We start from the raw sequence: 21,854 nt of genomic DNA, 5'->3' as shown, positions 1-21,854 counted from the left end.
AGAGAACAGAAGAATTGTCTCCCTCCCTCTTTTCCTAACACCATTCTGTAACTAAAAAGGGCAGCACCAGATTCCATTCTAAGTAAGAACAGCAGTAGCAATACAATACACTCTGATGAAAAGACAATTTGAACCTTTGATTGAACCAAGTTCTGCTCTCACTACAATTTATTGCAATGCCAGTTTTTCAGATTCATATGGAGTATTTTTCTGTAAGTGTATTAATAAACAACATATTTTTTCAGGTCTTATATTGAACAATATAAAGCATACATCTATGACAATTCATATTTGCCTTCTCCCTATTTTGATGGCATCTCTGCACTATCTGAACACACACAGGCCAGGCGAAAATTATTGCTAGTTAAAACCTGAAATAAATTCATATTTAACTAGTGAGAGTAAAATAAGAGGAAAATCTAAATACTTATCCATTGTATCAAGCTTGCTGCTTGTTTTTTTAATTGAGCAACATGAAGCTTAGTAAAGAATGCAGTGTAGAACAAGCATTCTACATTAGCATGTTCATTCTTTAACTGTCTTTTATTGAAGCAACCATATATTGAATCCTTAAGAAATAAAGTTTAGAAAAGCCTACCTCTAAAGCAGTGTTTCTCAACCTTGACAATTTTAAGGCATGTGGACTTCATCTCCCAGAATTCCACAGCCAGCATTGCTGGCTGTGGAATTCTGGGAGTTGAAGTCCACATGCCTTAAAATTGTCAAGGTTGAGAAACACTGCTCTAAAGGAACAAAAAGGAAGAAAAAAACTGATTCAGGTAAATCAAATAGAACTATTTTTACATGCAAGCTAACACACAAAGTTAACTACGCAATTTGCAGCGTTGAGGAGCATGCAGCACATTTCCCATAGTACTTTATTCTGCGGCAATGAGAAGAAACTGCTTCCGATTTTCCCCACTTATCTCTCTTAAAAAGGAAAACAGAAATTTCTGGGGAATGAGAAATCGGTTAACTACAGCTTTAAATCAGTATAAATAATGGTAGGGACAGTCTACAACTTCAAATTAATAATTATTTAACTGTAGACCTACATTTGATATGGACTGAGAAAACTCTTTCATTGACCTCATTTTTTTCAGACTCCAACCATAGTTAACTTCTAACATTCTTTTCCTTCCATTTTCAGAAAGATTAGAAAGAGACAGTAATGCTGACAGGTTACAGTTTGAAAGTAGTGAGTAAGCTGACCATAAATGAATCAAAGGTAGAATTGCAGGTTGATCCTCCTAATACTTGCATGATGTTCTCATTCAAGTATCTTAGGAACTGAAGGGAAACAAGAAGAAAAGTGATTCCTAATCTGAATTTTTGGAATGTTATCAGAAACCTCATTAAACCAAAAATACATAAGCCATAGTCTCTCAGCCACTTTTTTTAGCCATCTGACTTAACCATCCAATATAATGACATGACTGCTAAGAACAGCTGGTAGTATTTTCCCCCATCTTTAGGGCAAAAACTCACCAAAATCCTAAAATAATTTAGCTTCAAAAACTTATCAGAGTTGGGAAAATCCCAGCCCACATACATATAAGAATTTTACTTTACTTTATTTGTCCCTTTGAGTTAGCTTTGATCTACAAAACTACACAAACAAGTCCATGCAATTTTCTTGTGAACATTTTTCAGAAGTGGTTTGCCATTGCATTCATCCTAGGGCCGAGAGACTGTGACTGGTACTAAGTCACAGTTGATGTTGTCTTTCACAGTAGGACTAGAACAGAGTCTCCCAGCTTCCAGCCAGTATCTTTAGCCATACATGAAATAGTCCTCCTGTAAAGCCTTTAGTAACCCATGGAAAACTAGATGTGTCTTTTGGCATCAAAAAATTGCCGAAACCTGATTTCAAGTCTAGCACTCCCCTAGAATATCATCATTTTGAAATTTTATTCTTTAAAATGTTATACTTGATTTCTTCTTCCAGAAAGGGTCACCCAACCAATAGTTCAGAGGAACTCTGAAATTAGTGAAAGCCTCCTGAACCCAATGATATAAACATAGCTCATAAAGAGGCACTTCTGCATTTGCACCTACAATCAGATGAGTCCATAACTAGATGTGCAAAAATGGAACTGAATTAACTATTCAATCAGCATGATTATCATTTATGTAACTAGGAAGATAAGTTATTTTAGTCAAGAGTAGAGCAGTCACAAGAATTTAGAAACATTTAAAAACAATCGAGATTCAAAAAATGCAAGTATCACTTAAATGCCAAAAAGAGATGCTTAAAAACGCTATATTAAATTTTCTGTATTTTGTATTCCCTCGCTGTGTAAAATGAAAGCTTTAATCATGGTGTTTTACTCATGAGTTAAATGTATACACAGCAAGTGCAGTTTTAATGCCACTATTTGCTTTTCTGAAGAGACTGAATGTACCATGTCGTCGAAATTTAACTGTAATAAGCCACAAAAAAAATTTCTGTAAGTATGTAGCAGGGGAAAATTTCTCTCATTTGTACAATTATCATCTGGAGATTTGGTTTTTTTTTAATCTTGAATTTGTTTTGCTTCTTTGTTTAAAATTTGTTTATGGCTTTATAAATAAAAGTGATCTACCAGATTGTCCATTCAAAAATGGGTAACTGGGGACTATAATCCTATAAACAATGTTATATTTTGTGTGTGTGTGTGTGTGTGCATTTCCATATATTATAAAAATATGTGTATGTGACAGTTTATGAAGAAAACAAAGAGCCACAATAATTTTAGATTCATCAAGCATTCGAATTTAAAACTGAACATTTAGCACCTTATCTAACAGCATTAAAAGGACTTTATTCTTAAAGACAGTATGCATTAACTGCAATCAAAACTTCAATCAACACCAGCATCTTAAGTGCATAAATCAACAATGCTAGATTTAGTTAGCCACTTGTAGACAGTGGCAGTGAAAATTGATCGTTCTATTTTCTTTATAATTTCTTTATTTTCTTCCTACAAAAAAAAAAAAAATGCTATTTCAGGGATAAGAGGTTTCCCTCAAGTGGATAGGGCTATACCAGTTGACAGAAAAGCTGCAATTATGTTAAATCTAATAAAGGCACTATAGGAGCAACATGCAGAAGGTGTCTGATTTTGCTGTCTGATTTTGTGTGAGCTCCCCTCTTATTCACTATACATGTACAATACTATATCAGCTGTGATCTTCAACTTTGAGTGAAGTACATATCTCCAACTATTTTAAAGTAACATTTCACTAATTTATATTATCCAATGCTCAGACTGTTTCCTATAGTTAAACTGTGCTTCCCCAAATGAGGCTGTAGCCACCATCAAAGAGAAAGCCATTGTTTTCCATTTGAAAGGGCCCAGTTGAATAGCATTTTTCAAATGGCTAAAACAGATTGGGTCTCATTTTGCATCAGCCATTATTAGAAGGCAAATGGCGCCTTCAAGCCAACGTTGACTCCTAGTAACTGCCTGGATTGCAACTTTCTTGCAAAGATTTTCTGAAGTGTTTTGCCATGAGTTTCTTTGTAAGGTTCAGAGAACCCGACTGGATCCAAAGTCACCCAGCTAGTTTCATACCTAAGATAGAACTAGAACTTATACAGTTTATGCCCTGGTGCCTTAACCACTACTGTATATGGAACTGGTGGGTAAAAACACCTAGCCTGATCTTCCCCTTAAAATTAAAAGAGAAATACCATCTTGTCCCTAACTTTTCTTCAGGGCAAGGGAGTGAAAAACAAATTAGGTGAACAGCTGTTCTTCATTGATGAAAAAGACTAGGGTAATTTGCCAAAATGCATTCTGTGAGATGACAGCCAGCCACACTGCTTTGATCTCAGTTTGCAGACAGCAATGTAGAAGGAAGGAACCAGGATAATTATGAACAGAACTAAGTTTCTGAAACTGAAAGACAAACAATACACATTTTTGAAATCTACAGGGAAGTCTCCATTACTGCTCTTTTGGGCTCTAAGTTCTCTGCCCTTCTTGTTTATATGGCCAAGAAAGCATGGATTTCACCCAAATTTCCAGACAAATGCTACAGTGAGGGAAAAAAAGTATTTGATCCCCTGCTGATTTTTTACATTTGCCTACTGACAAAGAAATGATCAGTCTATAATTTTAACGGTAGGTTTATTTTAACAGTGAGAGAAATAACAAAAAAATCCAGAAAAAACATTTCAAAAAAGTTACAAATTGATTTGCATTTTAATGAGTGAAATAAATATTTGATCCCCTATCCATTAGCAAGATTTCTGGCTTCCAAGTGTCTTTTATACAGGTAATGAGCTGAGATTAGGAGCACTCTCTTAAAGAGAGTGCTCCTAATCTCAGTTTGTTACCTGTATAAAAGTCACCTGTCTACAGAAGCAATTGATCAATCAGATTCCAATCTTGCCACCATGGCCAAGACCAAAGAGTTGTCCAAGGATGTCAGGGCTACAAGACTATTGCCAAGCAGCTTGGTAAGAAGGTGATAACAGTTGGTGTAATTATTTGCAAATGGAAGAAATACAAAATAACTTTCAATCTTCCTCGGTCTGGGCTCCATGCAAGATCTTACCTTGTGGAGTTAAATGATCATGAGAACAGTGAGGAATCAGCCCAGAACTACACATGAGGATCTTGCCAATGATCTCAAGGCAGCTAGGACCATAGTCACCATGAAAACAATTGGTAACACACTACGCCGTGAAGGACTGACATCCTGCAGCACCCACAAGGTCCCCCTGCTCAAGAAAGCACATATATAGACCTGTCTGAAGTTTGCCAATGAACATCTGAATGATTCAGAGAACTGGGTGAAAGTGTTGTGGTCAGATGAGACCAAAATTGAGCTCTTTGGCATCAACTCAACTTGCCGTGTTTGTAGGAGGAGGAATACTGCCTATGACTCCAAGAACACTATCCTCACCATCAAACATGGAGGTGGAAACATTGTGCTTTGGAAGTGTTTTTCTCCTAAGGTGACAGGACAACTTCGCCGCATCAAAGGGATGATGGATGTGGCCATGTACCATCAAATCATGGGTGAGAACCTCCTTCCCTTATACGGGGCATTGAAAATGGGTCGTGGATGGGTATTCCAGCATGGCAATGACCCAAAACACATGGCCAAGGCAACAAAGGAGTGGCTCAAGAAGAAGCATAGAAAATCCCATAGAAAATCTGTGAAGGGAGTTAAAGGTTCGAGCTGCCAAATGTCAGCCTCAAAACCCTAATGACTTGGAGAGGATCTGCAAAGAGGAGTGGGACAAAATCCCTCCTGAGATGTGTGCAAACGTGATGGCCAACTACAAGAAACATCTGACCTCTGACCCTTGCCAACAAGGGTTTTTGCAACCAAATACTAAGTCATGTTTTGCGAAGGGGTAAATACTTATTTCACTCATTAAAATCCAAATCAATTTATAACTTTTTTGAAATGTGTTTTTCTGGATTTTTTTGTAATTCTCTCACTGTTAAAATAAACCTACCATTAAAATTATAGACTGATTATTTCTTTGTTAGTGGGCAAATGTGCAAAACCAGCAGGGGCCCAAATAATTTTTTCCCTCACTGTAATTCTTATCAAGGCAATAACCTCAGTTCTCCTTACTAATTGCTCCCTTATAACAGCTGAACAATGAGAGTGACTAAAAAGGATTTGTATTACCTTTTTTTTTTACAACAGAACACTGCTATCATCTGAAAACAGATTCCAATGCTACCCCATGCTAGGCTCAGTAGGCTGCCCAAGTGTGTTCTGAGACAGCACCTTGAAAATAGCAGTGTATGTATACATAGATAAAACATTTAAGGCACAGAGGTAGAAATAGTGGATGGATTGGAATGGAGACTTTGTTCAGAAACTAAGATTCCATTGCTGTCACATTTTTTATTGTTTTGTTTTTGTTTTTTCATCATTCTCTCATCTAATTGTCATATGTTGAAAAGAGACAAATTCTAAAACTCCATTACTCATTTTATCCTCACTAGATTCTTCAACTGAAACGTATAGTGGTGTCTGAACTATTTTGTAGGAAATACACTTATTTTTATATTAAAATATTATTAGTGATTAATCTTTTTGGCAACCATTTTATTACAAAATGTCTTTATTACTTCTGATAATGACCAAATTTGTGAAATTGCCGAGTATATGCACTTTGTTATGCATAGTTAAATGTTAAAATTCTGTATTGTACATTAAATGCTTAAGCTCATCACTGATCTTTAAATATTTAACTTTTATTCTACCTAGTGTTCATACAGAAAGTGGGGGGAGAGTGCTTATTACATTATTTATTACTTTCTTCCTCTAACCCCTAAACGGAATCACAAAGAATGAAAAAAATACTCAGCTACTGGCAAGTGTTAGGATCTTAATACATATCACCACTCAGCGTGCAATGATAAATCACTGCAATCTGATGTTGTGTTTCTGATAGCTATAAGGAAACACTGAAACCGATATTAACTGTCCAAGAAATTTTTTTCAGAAATCTACTTTTGGTCAAAACTGAAATTTTTATTAGTTTTAAAAATAGGTACATACCAAATACCTATTGACAGAAGTATTAAGTATTTTAGCCAGAAGAGAGCTTTAACTGCTCAGGCGCTACCATGGTCACACCTATATTAGATTAGAATGGTAGGTATCAAGCAAGCTAATTTGCTTTAGTCTAAACAATAATGTCACTACTACAAAAGATGGAAGAATCCCAAAACAATTATTCCAGCTTGTTTTTCCAAAACATATTGTGGTTCTTACTCCATGAATAAAAGTAGGCTTCACCGATTCAGTTTCAGAAAACTTTTGCAATTAATTTTATTTACAAGGTCAGAGACTTCTGAATTCTGACATGCTAAGGATTTTAATGTGACAGTGAAACATTCAGAAGCATGGAAGGTCTAGTTTGTAGTGCTAATTGCCATACAGAACTTTCATGGAGTTTAGTTTTATTTAGGGAAGAGGGAAAAATAAGGAAATCAGATTACACTGATTAAACCATAAAATGTAAATCTATATTCAAACATTACACATGTAAAGAAAACACCACCAGACTAGTACAACTTCATTTGCTGCTGCATTTGTCTAATATTAACAATTATAAACAGAGCAGTGCAACTGATATTTGGAACAATCCTTACAGTGTTGTTAGGGATCAGGCACAAAGCTTCACTTCTCTTCACACCATTGGTTTTCTTTGCGTACCTAAAAATAAAGACAAACCTTACAATTACACCTGAAGAGCTACGTCGAATACCTCTTCTAGATATTTATATATATATAATATATATAAAAATTTTCTTTGCAGTCCAACAATTATAGTGATAGAATTAAAAATAATTTAAAACAATCACACAGTAATTCCATAGTAGAACATTTGACGCAAGTCCGTCTAATTCAGTGGTTCTCAACCTGTGGGTCGGGACCCCATTTGGGGTCGAAGGACCATTTCACGGGGGTCGCCAAACAAGGCTGTCCGCCATTTTTTCCCCTTTTCTTTGGCCATGCCCCTGGCACCCGGTGATGTATAAGTGGTTGGGGGTCACCACAACATGGGGAACTGTATTATGGGGTCGCGGCATTAAAAAGGTTGAGAACCACTGGTCTAATTGGAATCTAACAATAGCAAGACTGAAACGTCCTTCTAATTGGAATCTAACAATAGCAAGACTGAAACTGCTAAGTGTCTCTCTCTCTCCCTCCCTCCCTCCCTCTCCCTCTCTCTCTTGCACCATCCCCTATAATCGGCAATGACTTGTCTATAAAAACAAATATTTTAGAGTCTCACTGCAACATCAGCTTCACAACAAACTATATATATATATTATGCAACAGCTTTACAACAAACTACATATATATATTATGCAATAAAAAGCAACTAATAATTGTAGGATTAAATAATAAATAGATTTTGTTTTAAGTAAAAGGGCTTGACATACCTGGGCTTCTTCCTCTTCAGTGAAGTCATTTTTAATATTGAAAGTCTTGCGGATTTCTTCTGGTGTTTTGCCTTTAATCATATTTGCAACAGTCTTGCATGTCACATCCAGTAAGCCTTTGATATCTAAGTAGTTTGCAGCCTTTACAGAAAGCAACAGATTTTAAAGACTCTGCAAATCAGTGCTCCATTAAATAACAGTGCACATTATATTTCTAGTAGTAATCATACACAAAAGCAACCAGTGATAACTGAAATGAAGCCCAGTGTAACTATTTTCTTGCTGGATCTAAAAATATTATTGCTAAAGGCCTTTCTTCTATTTACAGACTTTGTAAGGATTGCCAGTTAAAATTACACTGTGCTGTTATAAATTCTGTACTTTGGAATAGGTATTCCATACGATACAATATATCAAGTTTTCATTGTTCAACTAGTTCTGCTGAGCTTTCAAAAAGCAACAAGAACTACAAACCGGTAAACATACGTACTTTTTCTAGTTTAAACTTCTGAGATAAACTAAGCAAAATCTCAGCCTTTAATCCTGTAAACACAGTTAATTAAACTTGCTTTCAGTGATTCCATTTACTGAGTTGGCTTGCATTGTCTATCTCTGCATCTTTACAATCATGATGCTTTGACATTTGATATTTTAGATTTCTGGGCATTTTGCTTAACCCAACTGCAAAGTACTTATGACATTAAAATACACACGAGCTCTATTATACTCCAATATTTCATTAGTCTGTCAATATCAGTGGAACAGGACATACTAGGCCAACCTACCAAGATGAGTTCAAAGAGAGTTCCTTGGTCTACTTTGAGAAATTCTTGATCCCACACAGGGATATCATCTGTTCGTTTCTCTTTGTTTTCATCATCCTCAGGAGGTGGTGGATCATCTTTATGATGGGTGCACCACTGAATCACCTTTGGAAATTGAAATATATTATGGAAAAACTTTATAGAATTTATTTTGTTTTCTACTGCTCTAAACTAGCGTTCTACTAGCATCCACAAAGCTTTTGTATAAACATTGTTTAGCACAGGGGTAGGCACCAGAATTCTGGGAGTTGAAGTCCATGAGTCATAAAAGAGCCGAGGTTGCCTACCCCTGGCTTAGCACAATACTGCAAACATGGTTTATGGGTTTAAACAAAAGGCTGTACCCATTTTCAAATTAAACACGCTCAAGTGCCAATCTTTTAGAGGCAGAAAAATAGAAAATATGAATCAGATTTCACATGTTTCTTACATAATTTATTATTCTGAATTCCAGGCATAATTATACTAATATAAAGGATTTAAAGAAAAATAGTCAGAAAAATGATCAACAGAAATGTTCCTAACTAAAATACTTTAGTTTAGCTACTTCCTAGAAAAATATTTTCAATAATATAAAAAATAATGCAAATTTCTATTTTTTTATGTCTAAAATAAAGGTAAAGATAAATCCTTTAACAATTTTGCCAGGATATTGCACTGATTTTAAATATATAATCAAATATTTTCTTTTTCTACAACTATTTGAACCATCTTCTAGTACAGAAACATCATGAATAGAAAGTACTCTAAAATTAAATCTAATTTTAAACATTTAAAAAGTACAAAGTTAAAAATAAACAATTTGCCTAAAAATAAACCAAACAGGAATAATCTAATCAAATAAAAATTGTATATTTGGATTATTATCACAAGAAAGTTCTATTTCGTAGTTTTACCTTTCTAAAGGGTTCTCAGTATGACAAATACTATGACAAAAATAAGAAACCCCCAAATAACTTAAATTAACATTAATTTTAATCAATGCAAGTGATAGAAGAAATAGCACAAAATGGACAACAAAAATGGTGAATAATGGACAACAAATGCAACTTCTAAAGATTCAAGGTCAACCTTGTGTGAAGTGCACTGCAGTGTTCTATATAACAAATGCTTTAATCACTCTCTGTATCAACACAAACTTGCATTTTCCAGAAATGGCATAGATGTTACAATGGCAAAGCTAGACAATAGCATTCTTGACCAGAAAATCGTCCTTCCAGAAGCAACAAGGGATTCAAAAGAACTCCACTAAAAAAACTAATCCTTTGAAAAGAGTCAACTCCACATGGATGAACAGGCCTAATTTTTTCAGAGGAATTGTTTAATTATTAATTGACCGAAGTAGTGTAAAGACATTTGTAATCAATCTTTCAAAATCTAAGTAGCTCACAGAAAATATTCAATAATATACTATTAAACATAAACTTTGCATAAAACACATGTATTAAATATTAAGACAATAGTTAGAACTTAAACAATATTAAATACTATAGTCTATTGTTCTATGAAAACAATTATTGCATGAATGCCAATAATAAACTGCAGTGTGGAAAAACCTCAACCAAAGATGGCCTCGTAGCTTTAGCATTTACTATTGTACAGAAATTCAAGATCTTCAGTTAATAATGACATCATGCCCAACGAAATATATTTAATTTTATCCCACCAATCATATTTTACAATATCACAATAAAAACAACAGAATTAAAACTATCTACAATCCAAATAACAAAAGTATGTATTTTATTAAAATAGAATTATTACCTTTTTTAGTATAGCTGCATTAACATTTGGAAGAGGAACAGGGTCATCATCTCCTTCATCATCCATTCCCAAGTCTAAGAAGGAAAAACAAGCAATGAAAAATATATTAGCAGCCATTTTACTAATAAAATAATTAAGCCAATCTAGCATTTTCAAAAAAACCTTGCTATTTTTGTGTAGAGAGATATGAATAAACAGTTTCTACTACTGCTCCTTAAACATCATCATGGGCCATTATCTAGGCTAGGCATGTCAAATTCATGACATCGCACAACGTATCGTTACTTTTTCCCCATTGCCGAAAATGGAGTGGGTGCGGTTTCAGTATGATGCAGTTTGACATGCCTGATTCTAGGCCATAAAATATTCATAAAAGCAAATGACTTAAGGACCACACTCACATGGCACCACAAAGCACAACCACCACCCCAACCATACACATAGCAACCCCTGCTCAGAACTTGCAACTTACTGGCTTCCTTGTTGACTCTGTTGGAGGCCAGCTGAAGTCACAAATCAAGGTTAACATGAGATCCTAATTTAAAAACCCGCCATCCTCACTTAACAATGGCAATGGTGACTGCCAGGATTGCCATCCCTAAGAAATATGGTCATGTGACATCCTATATATTACTGCATTGTTTAGCAACAGAAATTCCCAATCCCAATCGTTAAGTGAGAACTGTTTATAATTCAAAACATAACCCATATTAAAAAAAATGTTGCACATAAGAAATAAAGCATTATTTTCTCATAACCTTTACTCTTGTATTAACTTAATTGCATCATTTTACTTAAAATTAGTTGTTACCACTGTGCTAAAATATTAAAATTTGAAAAGAGCTGAATGAGAACTATAAAAGTGAGGAATATTTTATTTAAGTCTTCCTAAGCTACTATGATTATTGAAGCACATAACAATATACATTTCATTCTGTTCCCAAAAAATGAGATTAAAACAAATATTTCCAGGCTTACACTGAATAGAGCTGCAAGTACATTTTAATCCATTTTAATTGATGGATTTATCTGGTTTAAAGCAGCTGTCTAATACCCTGAAATAGCAGTGAAGAAACATGACCAGAACAAGTGGCATAAATTCAAGTGTAGCATAAAAGGAGGGCAGATATATCAAGATAATAATAATAATAATAAAGTTGGAAGGGACCTTGGAGGTCATCAAGTCCAAACCCCTGCTCAGGCAGGTAACCCTATACCATTTCAGACAAATGGCTGCCCAGTCTCTTCTTAAAAACTTCCAATGTTGAAGCATTCACCACTTCTGGAGGCAGGTTGTTCCACTGGTTAATTGTTCTGTCAGGAAGTTTCTCCTTAGTTCTAGGTTGCTTCTCTCCTTGATTAGTTTCCATCCGTTGCTTCTTGTCCTGCCTTCAGGCGCTTTGGAAAATAGCTTGACTCCCTCTTCTCTGTGGCAGCCCCTGAGATATTGGAACACTGCTATCATGTCCCCCCTCATCCTTCTCTTCATTAAACTAGACCAAAACTGGATGCAGTATTCCAAGTGTGGTCTTACCAAGGCATTGTAAAGTGTTATTAATACTTCACATGATCTTGATTCTATCCCCGTTAATGCAGCCTAGCATTGTGTTGGCTTTTTGGCAGCTGCAGCACACTGCTGGCTCATATTTAAATGATTGTGCACTAGGACTCCGAGATCCCTCTCACAGTTACTACTATTGAGCAAGGTACCCCCTATACTATACCTGTACATTTGTTTTTTCTTGCCTAAATGTAGAACCTTACTTTTTTCACCACTGAATTTCATTTTGTTAGATAGCGCCCAGTGTTCAAGTCTGTCCAGATGCTCCTGTATCCTGATACAAACATTTTATATAATGGTAAATATATACATTTTAAAAACCCTCCAATGTTATGCCATGGTCTCTGTATAAGTATTTTATGTAGCTGTTCCCTTGTAACTAATCAAAAAGATATCTAGATTTTTTGAAGGAAACAACTTTTTAGAAAATGAAATATAAAATCAAATAATATGGTTCTGTGTTACTTGAAAAAGCATATTTGGTATATACGCTGTAACAGTATACCTCATGCAAAAATTTACCAATTTCAGGAATGGAATATATTTTAAAATAACTTGTATTACAAATGGAGCTACAAGCTGTTCAACTCTAAACAATGTAGTATCACTTTGTTTTCCCCTACTTAGTAAAAATGGACAGGCAAGAGTAATTAAAATAGAAGAAACCACCAATATAATAAAAAAGAAGTTTACATATTCTAAATGTTGTCATCCACTTTATCAATCAGATATAGCAAATATTAATTGGGAGTGTCATAAAGGGATTGAAAATGCATATTTTTATCACACAAAACATCCTTTTCTGAATATATTATTGTTTTATTTCTTTATTCAATGAATTTCCAAACAGACCAATACCTTTCACTCCTTAAATATTTTCTGCATTATTCAAAATAAAAAAATTTACAGAAATAAATTTTAAAAGGTTTCACATTTCCCCTTTCTACTTACTATTACTGGGACAAGCAATCATCTGGATGATTACAACTAGTCCTCAGGTTATGACCATTTGTTCAATGCCATTCAAAGTTATGACAATGTTGTATGGGGGGGGGACTTATGATGGATCCTTGGAGTTCCAGCCATCATAGGGTTCCCATAGCCACATGATTGCAATCTCAGTTCTCAAGACTTGGCTTACAATTAAAACACAGCATGTTGTTGGTCACATGCTCAATTTCTGAGCTTCATGCTGGTTTCCTACAAGCAAAGGCAATGAGGAAGCCAGCAAGAAATAGGAAATCATGATTATGTGAGGTCCTCAACAACCTACACAATTCTTGTTTAACAGTGGCTACTGGTACTGCTGGAATTGCCATCATTAAATGACAGTCATGTGATGTTGTTTTATATAACTACATTGCTTACAACTGCCATTGTAGCCCAAGGACTATCTATTGAAATTGAGAGAGAATGAAATTTAGAAAGTGTCTATAATACAGAATTTGAATACATTATAATCATTTATGGCAGAGAAAAGGGCTAAATTTCTGCAAAAATTACTTACTCCTCCAACATTCAAACTGTTTTAAAAGTAGCTTGAAATCAATGCACTAGATCATAAAAATGTCAAATCCATATTAAAAACACTAGTCAAGTGAAAATTCTGGGAAGAAATCTTTAAAGATTTCTAGACTCTTATTCCAAGGTTTATGAACAATCAATTTAAAAAAATAGGTTATGTGGCTAAATTCCTCATCATTTTTTTTTTAATATACTGACAAGCTGAATTAAGCTTTCATCCTGCAAGGCTTAACTGCTTCCAAAACTTCACATTTTAATTATCTTATGACAGATAATTATGACCCCTTGTAACAGCGTGATGGGTCAGCAGACAAGACATTGGGCTTGTCTGCTGGAAAAACTGGCAGACCAGATTCGAGATCCAAGTGCTATGCAACAGGGTGAGCTCCATCCTTGTCAATCTAGCAGCTGAAGAACCATGTAGATGCAAGTAGATAAATAGGTACCACTTCGGTGGGAAGGTAACGCCATTCTGTGACATCATGCTGGCCACATGACCACGGAAATGTCCTCGGACAGCACTGGCTCAATGGCCTTGAAACGGAATGAGTACTTCCCCCTATAGTCAGCAACAACTAGGGGAGTAAAATCCGCAGGGAGTCCTTTACCTTTTACTTTTCTATTACCTTTATATTATCACTTCACAAGGCTTAACTGTAACCCAATTGCAAGACACAGTAAGAATTCACTATTAGCTCTAAAACAAAAATTAAGACAACCTTACCCATACCTTTGCCAAGAAGCTCTTAGTCTCAGGAAATCCACTTGGTTGTAAAAACCCTCTTAAAAGACAGACATCCCATGACCCCTAAGACTGATTCAAAGATTAAAGTCCAGTTTATCAAATTAAAAATGGTTGGTGTGCAGAAAGAGAGAGAAACAGAAATACAGAAAGCATTTATCTTTATGATGCCCATACCTTCCAGCATAGTCTTGATTGTTACAGACTGTTTTGCAATTTCAACATCAACTTCAAATATTTCTCCATCGGAGCTCTGCAGTTTTATTGAAGGCATCTATAAATGAATGAAAAAATATTTTACCTATATTTTTATGTATGACATTTGTGGTTTCATTAGCATCTCCTATCAAAAAAGAGACAGTAAACCATATTTACAAAGGATTTTTTTTGTTTTGCAATGCTCAATTTCATCCATCCCTGCATCATCATAATGTGGTCAATAATATTAGCTAAGTAAAGCAAACCATTTAAGGTATGGTTTGTTTAAAAGTAATGGCTAAAAAAAAGGCTTGATCAGATTACAACTTACTCTGACTATATTTGCAATGTTGCCAAACTAATCTTTATTATGGAATATTGGTGCATAAGACTAAAATACATATTTTGATCAAGTATTTCAAGAAGCTTGTTTAACCTTTTTTTGCCTTTTAATGTTTCAAAGCAACTTTTTACTTTCCAATATAAAGTGCTGCACATGCCTAATAAAAATTTATGACCAAAACCCAATAATATATTATTAAAAAATTCCTTTAAGGGCTCTATCATCTCATCACTTAAAATCTTATAATAAATTGATGTCAATCCATCGGTACCCAAATTATTTTTCAAGATATAGAACCAGAAATCACTAAATATATGAATCTAGTATCTAAAAAGTACACAATCTACTTTGGATAAGATCAAGCAAAATTCGTAATTTTAGCTGCAGTGACCCCTTAAAACAAAAGTGGATAATAAATTTCTTAGTATTCCGTAAGTACTGCATACTACCTTGGAGAGCTCAAGGCACAATATTTTTCATAAGGAAAGTTCCCATTAAAATCATAAGCATTTTTAATAAACAAAATATACCTGTAATGTTAAGCATCAATTGTAACAGTATAAACATTTTAATTGTGCAGCACTGGGATCAGGATGAATCTGTTTAGTCAAAATGGACACTTTAATCCTCATTTAAATCCTCTGATTTAGGACATCATTAAATCCTAAGGCTAGGTTTGCATCCAGCCCTTTTATCATTGTTACTTGCATTTTTTCCAATAAGCTTAAAACTCACCAGATCGTTAATAGAGTTTTTATAAGCCCTTCAGATTAAAGGGCAATCGTGACTAAGCATTAGGGTAGCCTCTGCATAAAACAAGAGAAGGTTAAGTGGCCGGCTAGCTACGTCAGCCCTATCCTTTATTTCTCTCACTACGGTATTCTTGCTTCGCTCCGGCAAAACAACTCTCCTCTTGAAGTGTGCACGGTTTACAAATTAAAGACGCCCTGCGAAAACTCACAGTCAAGAAATGCAGCACGTATCAACTCCCTTTTTTAAAAAAACAAAACAAAACAAAACCCCATTTCCTTAACAGGAGGGAAACAGGATGAGAAAATGCTCCACTGGCTCGGGAGAGGAACCTCTGTAAAGGAGTGCGGATTCCTAGAGTCAGTCACCTTCCCTCCCTTCCTCCGTCTCCAGGACAAGCCGGGCTACTGGAAGAGATGGCGGAGGCGGCCCTTCGGCTGCGCGTCTCCGCACCCCTTTCCGAGGAAAAAGCCGCTCCCTTAGCAACCACCTGCAATAGGTTCTCAAGCCGTCATCCCTGTCCTCCCCTGCGGCCTTACAAGCCTCCTCCTCCTCCTAACTTTGTTCTCGCCCCTCACCATCCGCTGAGGAGGCCCGAACCTCAACCAGGCCTCGGCCTCACTCACCGTGAGGCAGCACAACGGCGGCGGCGGCGGCAACGGTGGCGCCTTTTAGCCTCTCCCCACAAAACACACCACACAACTCAAATTAAAGGCGCACTGGAGCGCTTTGCGGCCGCTGCATTTTATAAAGTTGGGGGCGGAGCGGATCCGAACCGAGGGCCCAATCGTTGTCCCCGCCCCTTCCACTCACGGCGCTGGGTAGGTCATTTGAGTGCCTGCGCTGGACGACTCAGCAGGCAACGCGTCCCCCCTCCCCGCTTCATCATAGATGGACTGCGGAAGGACCGAGAGGGGAATAACCAAATTTATATAAAAAGGAAGAAAGAGACCCTTAAACGTATTTAGATAATAAGTATCTCGGGGTCCTTCAGGCAGACTCGGAAGTTGCCGGTACAAGCCCGCTCATAAGGATGGCGACGATTTTACGTCATAATAGAAAGGACGGTTTCTCGTTTATTCTGGGCGACATACTTATATTCCTTTCTCATTTCTCTGTTGTAGTTGGACAATTACGTAATTCATGTCTGATAATCCTGGGTGCTGTGTGAATCCAGCTCCTTATGGTTATTATTCTGTGGGGTTATTTGCCACACACACACACAAGATGTTAAGTAATTGATAAAGACAGAGAAATTGAAATAGAAGATATAAAGCAGTTCATTGCTGCCGAGGAAATTAAATTTACTATGTTAGAGTTATATGTGTGTGTCCACAAATTCATCAGACGTTTCAACGAACCCTTGGGTTATAAGTGAATCAGTCCAAGTATGTTTTCCACATGTAATCATTGGTAAAAAAAAACAAAAAAACTACCATCACCCTAACATTGGCACAGGCTCTACATCTACTGTTTTATATCAAGTAAGATGTTAGTTGCCATTACCCAGCTAGGAGAATTATTCAGGTTGTTTCTTTAGCAAGAATAAAAATTGATGTATTGGTTATTCACCCTCTCCCCCCCCAAAAAAAAAGTTTTAACAGCATGGATGTTTGAAAGAAGCGTATAAAGGGGTCTGCTTATATAATAGCATTACATTTACTCCTCCCATCACAATAATATTTCAAATGTACATTACGTTTTCTCCTCCTCCCCTCCCTCCCAATAAATATAATTTTGAGAGGGAGCATCTATTGAAGCACTATTTCCAAATCAAGGAACAGATTCAATTCTCTAACACTAAGCCAGTGATGTTTGGAATCAGAGGTCTCTTGCCACTTAAACCAACGTTTAAATTAAAGCAAAAACTACCCCCAAAAGCAGTCCTAAACTACCTCAGATGAATGCCATATGTTTGATATCACAGCAATATCACAATTTATGTCCTTACTACTCCCTCCCACTTTTATGCATCAGTCATAAGACAGAAAACCTTTTTGTTCCAAGCTGGAAAATCTCACCTCTGTTGCTTGATAAATATAGTGCATATTAGTGTCATCAAACACCACCTTCTAGTATTTGTAGAAGTGGATTGTTCAATCTTCGAGCATTAAATTTTCTCTTAGGCATATGGAGTGAACTGCAGCAAAAAAGACAAGTCCAAATAGATCTAGAAGTATTACAAACCCAACACAAGGGATAGCAATCGCTGCCAGCCACAGTGAAATACTTAGCCCAGATATTGATGAAAATAATCTGATTCCCCCCCATCACCAACAGGTATAATATAACCCTTGTTTAGCAACTGCCCTGTTTAGCAAAAATTGCATTTATGATGATGAAGATAATTTTGCAAGCAATCCTTGGATCTATGACCTTCGCAGCCCTGTGAAGCAGAGAACTTGAAGTGAGTCCATAAGCAGTTCCAATTACACTTAGCAACCAGTTAACAATTGAGTTGTTAGGTCACTAAACAAGGATTACTTGTAAGTAAAATTGTCTTTGAATTAAGCATGAACTGAACAATTTATATTGATATCTCCATGGATTCTCATTGAGTTAGTTCTGTCTTACCACTTTTCAGGATGTTTTCCAAGTTCCTGAACAAACCAACTGTATACTTCCTAGATGTTTCCTAATTAGCTTTCTAGATAAGGTACTTTGGCTAGGTACTACCCCCCACCCCAAAAAATAAAAGGATTTATCTATGACTTCCTTTCTGGCCATGCTAACTATATTTTCAAAACATGACTCTTTAAAACAAGTTAAGAGTATTAAAACATGTTAAAGGCTAACAGACCTATCATATGAACTTTCATAGATCACAATCAACTTGTTAGGTTTATTAAATACCACTAAATTGCCCACTGTTTTGTGATGTAAATGACTAGGTATGATGTGTTTTCCTATTAGTATGTTAACAAAGAAGTATAAAATAGTCCATACTTTATTATGTTCAAGTTATTCTAAACATTTACTACCTGTATTTTCAACTGAGCAATTTTAAACGATTCTTCTGCATAATATATAGGCTCACAAGACCCATCAATAGGTCTTTTTTTTTTTTTCAAAAGAACAATTTCAACTTTCTCTTTCACTTCCAGAAACCATATTTAACCAAGGACAGTAACTTGCTTAGAAAAATGCCTTAAAAGCAGCCAATTAGACAATGAAATCCAAAAAGCAGCAGGGTGATTTCCACTTTGAGAAGCTTCTCCAATCATCATGGCATAGGAATTGCAATCACGAAAGTTACTATATTTAAAATCCGGTAACATACTGTACATGGAAACATTTTCTAATAATCTGCTTAAATATGGGATCACGTGGAAAAAAGATGATGCAAAATGAAGTTGCAGTATATTATTCAGTTAAAACAGTGCAAGAAAAATGAATTGTTCAAACTAGTGTTTCATCTGGCTAATTCACAGAAAAACCTGGCCACTTTTAGCTTATTACTTATGTTTTTTTTCTTACCAATATTTTAGCTGGCATCAACTTTCTATTTGAAGATATATATTTTTTTAATAGTTGGAGTTAAATTTCTATTTGGAGTCTATATTTGGAATTAAATTTCTATTAAAATGAATATTCTAGTAAACTGACACTAGGGGGAAATGAAGAGTAATAATGGTACTGATAGTTTCTTTATAATAGTTGTCCCTTTTTGGTTTTTTGCAACAATATCTTAAGAAAAGCTCAATTTTTGAATTTTTTCCAGGAAAAGGAAACTGAAAAGTATATATTTATAGAGTTATATATGTAGACTTAAAAATACCTTGGCTAGGAATAACAAAAGCAATTTTTCCAGCTTCTGAACAGCAACCCTTGCTAAAGGCCAACTACTTGAAATTGAAGATATCAGCCCACTTCATTCCATGAAAATGTTTTAAGAATCACAAAGTATGCACAACACTTTAACATGCCCTGTGCACATAAGGACTTTTCTTCCAACTTCATTATTCTGTTACTACTTTATTGAATGGTAAGTAAAAACACTAGTTACAAAGGAAGAGGAAATCACTGTTAATACATGTTTTGATTTTCACATTTGAGACAATCAGTTACAGGTGGCTTGTTGGTATATCCCCATTGTTACACTATTCCCATTATCATTCAACAAATATGTGATACCAACAATTACAAGTAAGAATTTAACTTCCATCGTAATAGGCTCATTTTTCCTAGCTATTTAAATATCCCAAGTTCTGGGATCAGAATATATTCAACTAGTATTTGGAGTATTTAGTCTATGACTTATTCACTGCCTTCTGCTCAAACCGAGGGAAAGTAAACTGCCCAAGACAGAGTCATAATGTGTATGAGAGACTGTTATTACTAAGAATGAGTACAGAGTATTGAGATTGATTTATGATCTCTCACCAGTTCCTTTCCATTCTTCATTCAGTAGCACAGAAGCAGTAACCTCATATTCTTTTGCTTAAAAGTATAAAAAGAAACTTCATCGGGAACATTGAGGATATATAATTTTTAGGACTATGCTTAGGTGAAGTAAGATTTAACTTCACAATCGTGGCTTTTCCACTTTAAATATAGAATTAAATGTCAGAAGATCTGTTTCACAGAATAGTATTTAACAAATGTTAATAGAATTATGGCAGTAATTATTTGCGTTCCTAATACATCACAGATTACCAGATCTGATCCTTAGATTTTGATTTTTACGTACCGTAATATGTTTCCTGAACTCAGTATTGTTTGGGTCCTTCAAAGGTTCAAAGAGACATAAAAGCTATTTTTTTATTAAATACAACATGATATGTGCTTGCAATACATTTTAAAGTCAACCATCTTCCAAACTTAGTTCACAAGTTTATTATGAAAAATGCTGCAACACTCTCCTGCAGCAACGTCTTACAGAAATAAATTGTTCTTTCAAAGTAATTCACTATGATGAACACATACATGGGACACTTTGTAGAGGAAAAGTGTGAGAGAAAAATGGGGTGGGAACAGAGTTCAGATGAAACAATAAGACAATTAAATTAAACTGTTTCCCTAAAAAACAAAGTAAGAACACAAATAAGAAAAGTCAGTCTTGGTGCTTATTTAAAATGTTCATTAAGCTTCAATGATAGTTTGCTATTCTTATCTACAATCATGCTGGAAAGCTAAAGCTAAATGGAAAGTTACTTGTAATTCACGAAGTGTTTAAATGTCTACGTATTAATATTTGCAGTCTCTCAGAGAAAGCAAAAGTAACTACAAGTAGAACTATGCCAGAAACTGATTTCTTGACCAACAATGTTGCTTCAAGCATGCAATGAACTGGTTCATTCTAAAGTGGTCACAGTCGCTGACAGACAAGAGGCTTTGAATTTCAATATGGCACATCTTTTGGTCCATGTGAAAACAGGTTTGAATGTTAAATGTTTTCTGACACTTTGGAGTTACTGTTGCTCTTCCCATGTTCCTTTAGGTCAACACATGGTTCATGGCAATACTGTACAAGTGGAAAATCTCATTACAGAAAGTAGTCTGGGGTGCGACGAGTAACATGTGGTTCACCTCTGCGTGGTGCCGGATCAAACTGCAAACTGAAATAGAGAATTAGAATTTGTTGATCTCCTGATGTTTTTAAAATAATCTGTAATATACTTCACACAGTTTGAAATTTCAAAGAATACTTTAGAATAATTTCTTCAGAAGGACAGAGAAGCTTCCCTATAATGCCACTAATTGTAATTGTAATAATAATAATAAAAAAAAAGTTGGAAGGGACCGTGGAGGTCATCTAGTCCAACCCCCTGCTCAGGTAGGAAACCCTGTAACAGTGGTGGCGAACCTATGGCACCTATGCCAGAGGTGGCACTTGGAGCCCTCTTGTGGGCACACACACCGTTGCCCCAGCCCGCCTCCCCCACAACCCCCTCACCAACAGCCTGCCCAGAGGAAAGGCTCCCCCAGACGCGGCCCATGCGGAGCAGTGCAGGAAAGCACATGGCAGCCAGGCAGCAGGGGCAAGACTCTGCCCTCGCGCCCCATCATGTGCAGATGATGCTGTGGGGTGTGGGCGGAGGGCATGACCGCCATGGCGCTGTAAGGCTGCCTGGGCGATCTGTGATGAGTGGCCCTGCAGGTGGGCGGAGCAGGGAGCAGAATGGGGGTTGGCTGGGGGGGCGGGCCAGTTTTTGGGCACTCAGTCTCTAAAAGGCTCGCCTATACCATTTCAGACAAATGGCTGTCCAGTCTCTTCTTAAAAACTTCCACTGTT

The 21,854-nt window shown here is 36.0% G+C and overlaps 2 protein-coding genes across 6 annotated transcripts in view; both read right to left on the bottom strand.

Annotated features, from left to right (window-relative positions):
* Window positions 1–135: 135 nt before the first annotated feature.
* Window positions 136–16,408, bottom strand: SKP1 (S-phase kinase associated protein 1). 4 transcript variants are annotated; one of them, XM_039337491.1, is made up of 7 exons: window positions 16,198–16,351; window positions 14,506–14,602; window positions 10,502–10,575; window positions 8,699–8,842; window positions 7,914–8,054; window positions 7,116–7,179; window positions 136–1,290 (listed from the first exon to the last, which is right to left on the bottom strand). In XM_039337491.1, the coding sequence occupies exons 1-6, from the start codon at window positions 16,198–16,200 to the stop codon at window positions 7,144–7,146; spliced, it is 495 nt and encodes a 164-aa protein (XP_039193425.1). In that variant the 5' UTR covers window positions 16,201–16,351; the 3' UTR covers window positions 136–1,290; window positions 7,116–7,143. The 4 variants fall into 4 exon arrangements, with proteins under 4 accessions (XP_039193425.1, XP_039193426.1, XP_039193427.1 ...); XM_039337492.1 differs by lacking the exon at window positions 136–1,290 and adding an exon at window positions 2,785–2,963; XM_039337493.1 differs by lacking the exon at window positions 136–1,290 and having other exon boundaries at window positions 6,472–7,179; window positions 16,246–16,408.
* Window positions 16,409–19,584: 3,176 nt separating this feature from the next.
* Window positions 19,585–21,854, bottom strand: part of PPP2CA (protein phosphatase 2 catalytic subunit alpha) — a 29,626-nt gene continuing 27,356 nt past the window's right edge. The window contains exon 7 of one of the 2 annotated variants that reach the window (XM_039337479.1): window positions 19,585–21,177. In XM_039337479.1, coding sequence (XP_039193413.1) covers window positions 21,105–21,177 — 73 coding nt within the window. In that variant the 3' untranslated portion in view covers window positions 19,585–21,104. The remainder of the gene's footprint in view (window positions 21,178–21,854) is intronic. The other variant, XM_039337478.1, reaches the window with a different exon arrangement.

Source organism: Crotalus tigris, unplaced genomic scaffold (genome assembly GCF_016545835.1).
Source record: "Crotalus tigris isolate CLP2741 ecotype Arizona unplaced genomic scaffold, ASM1654583v1 scf7180000017680.1116333, whole genome shotgun sequence".
Taxonomy (NCBI): Eukaryota; Metazoa; Chordata; class Lepidosauria; order Squamata; family Viperidae; genus Crotalus; species Crotalus tigris.
The sequence above is the reverse complement of the archived record's forward strand: the minus strand, read 5'-3'. Positions and strand labels throughout refer to the sequence as shown.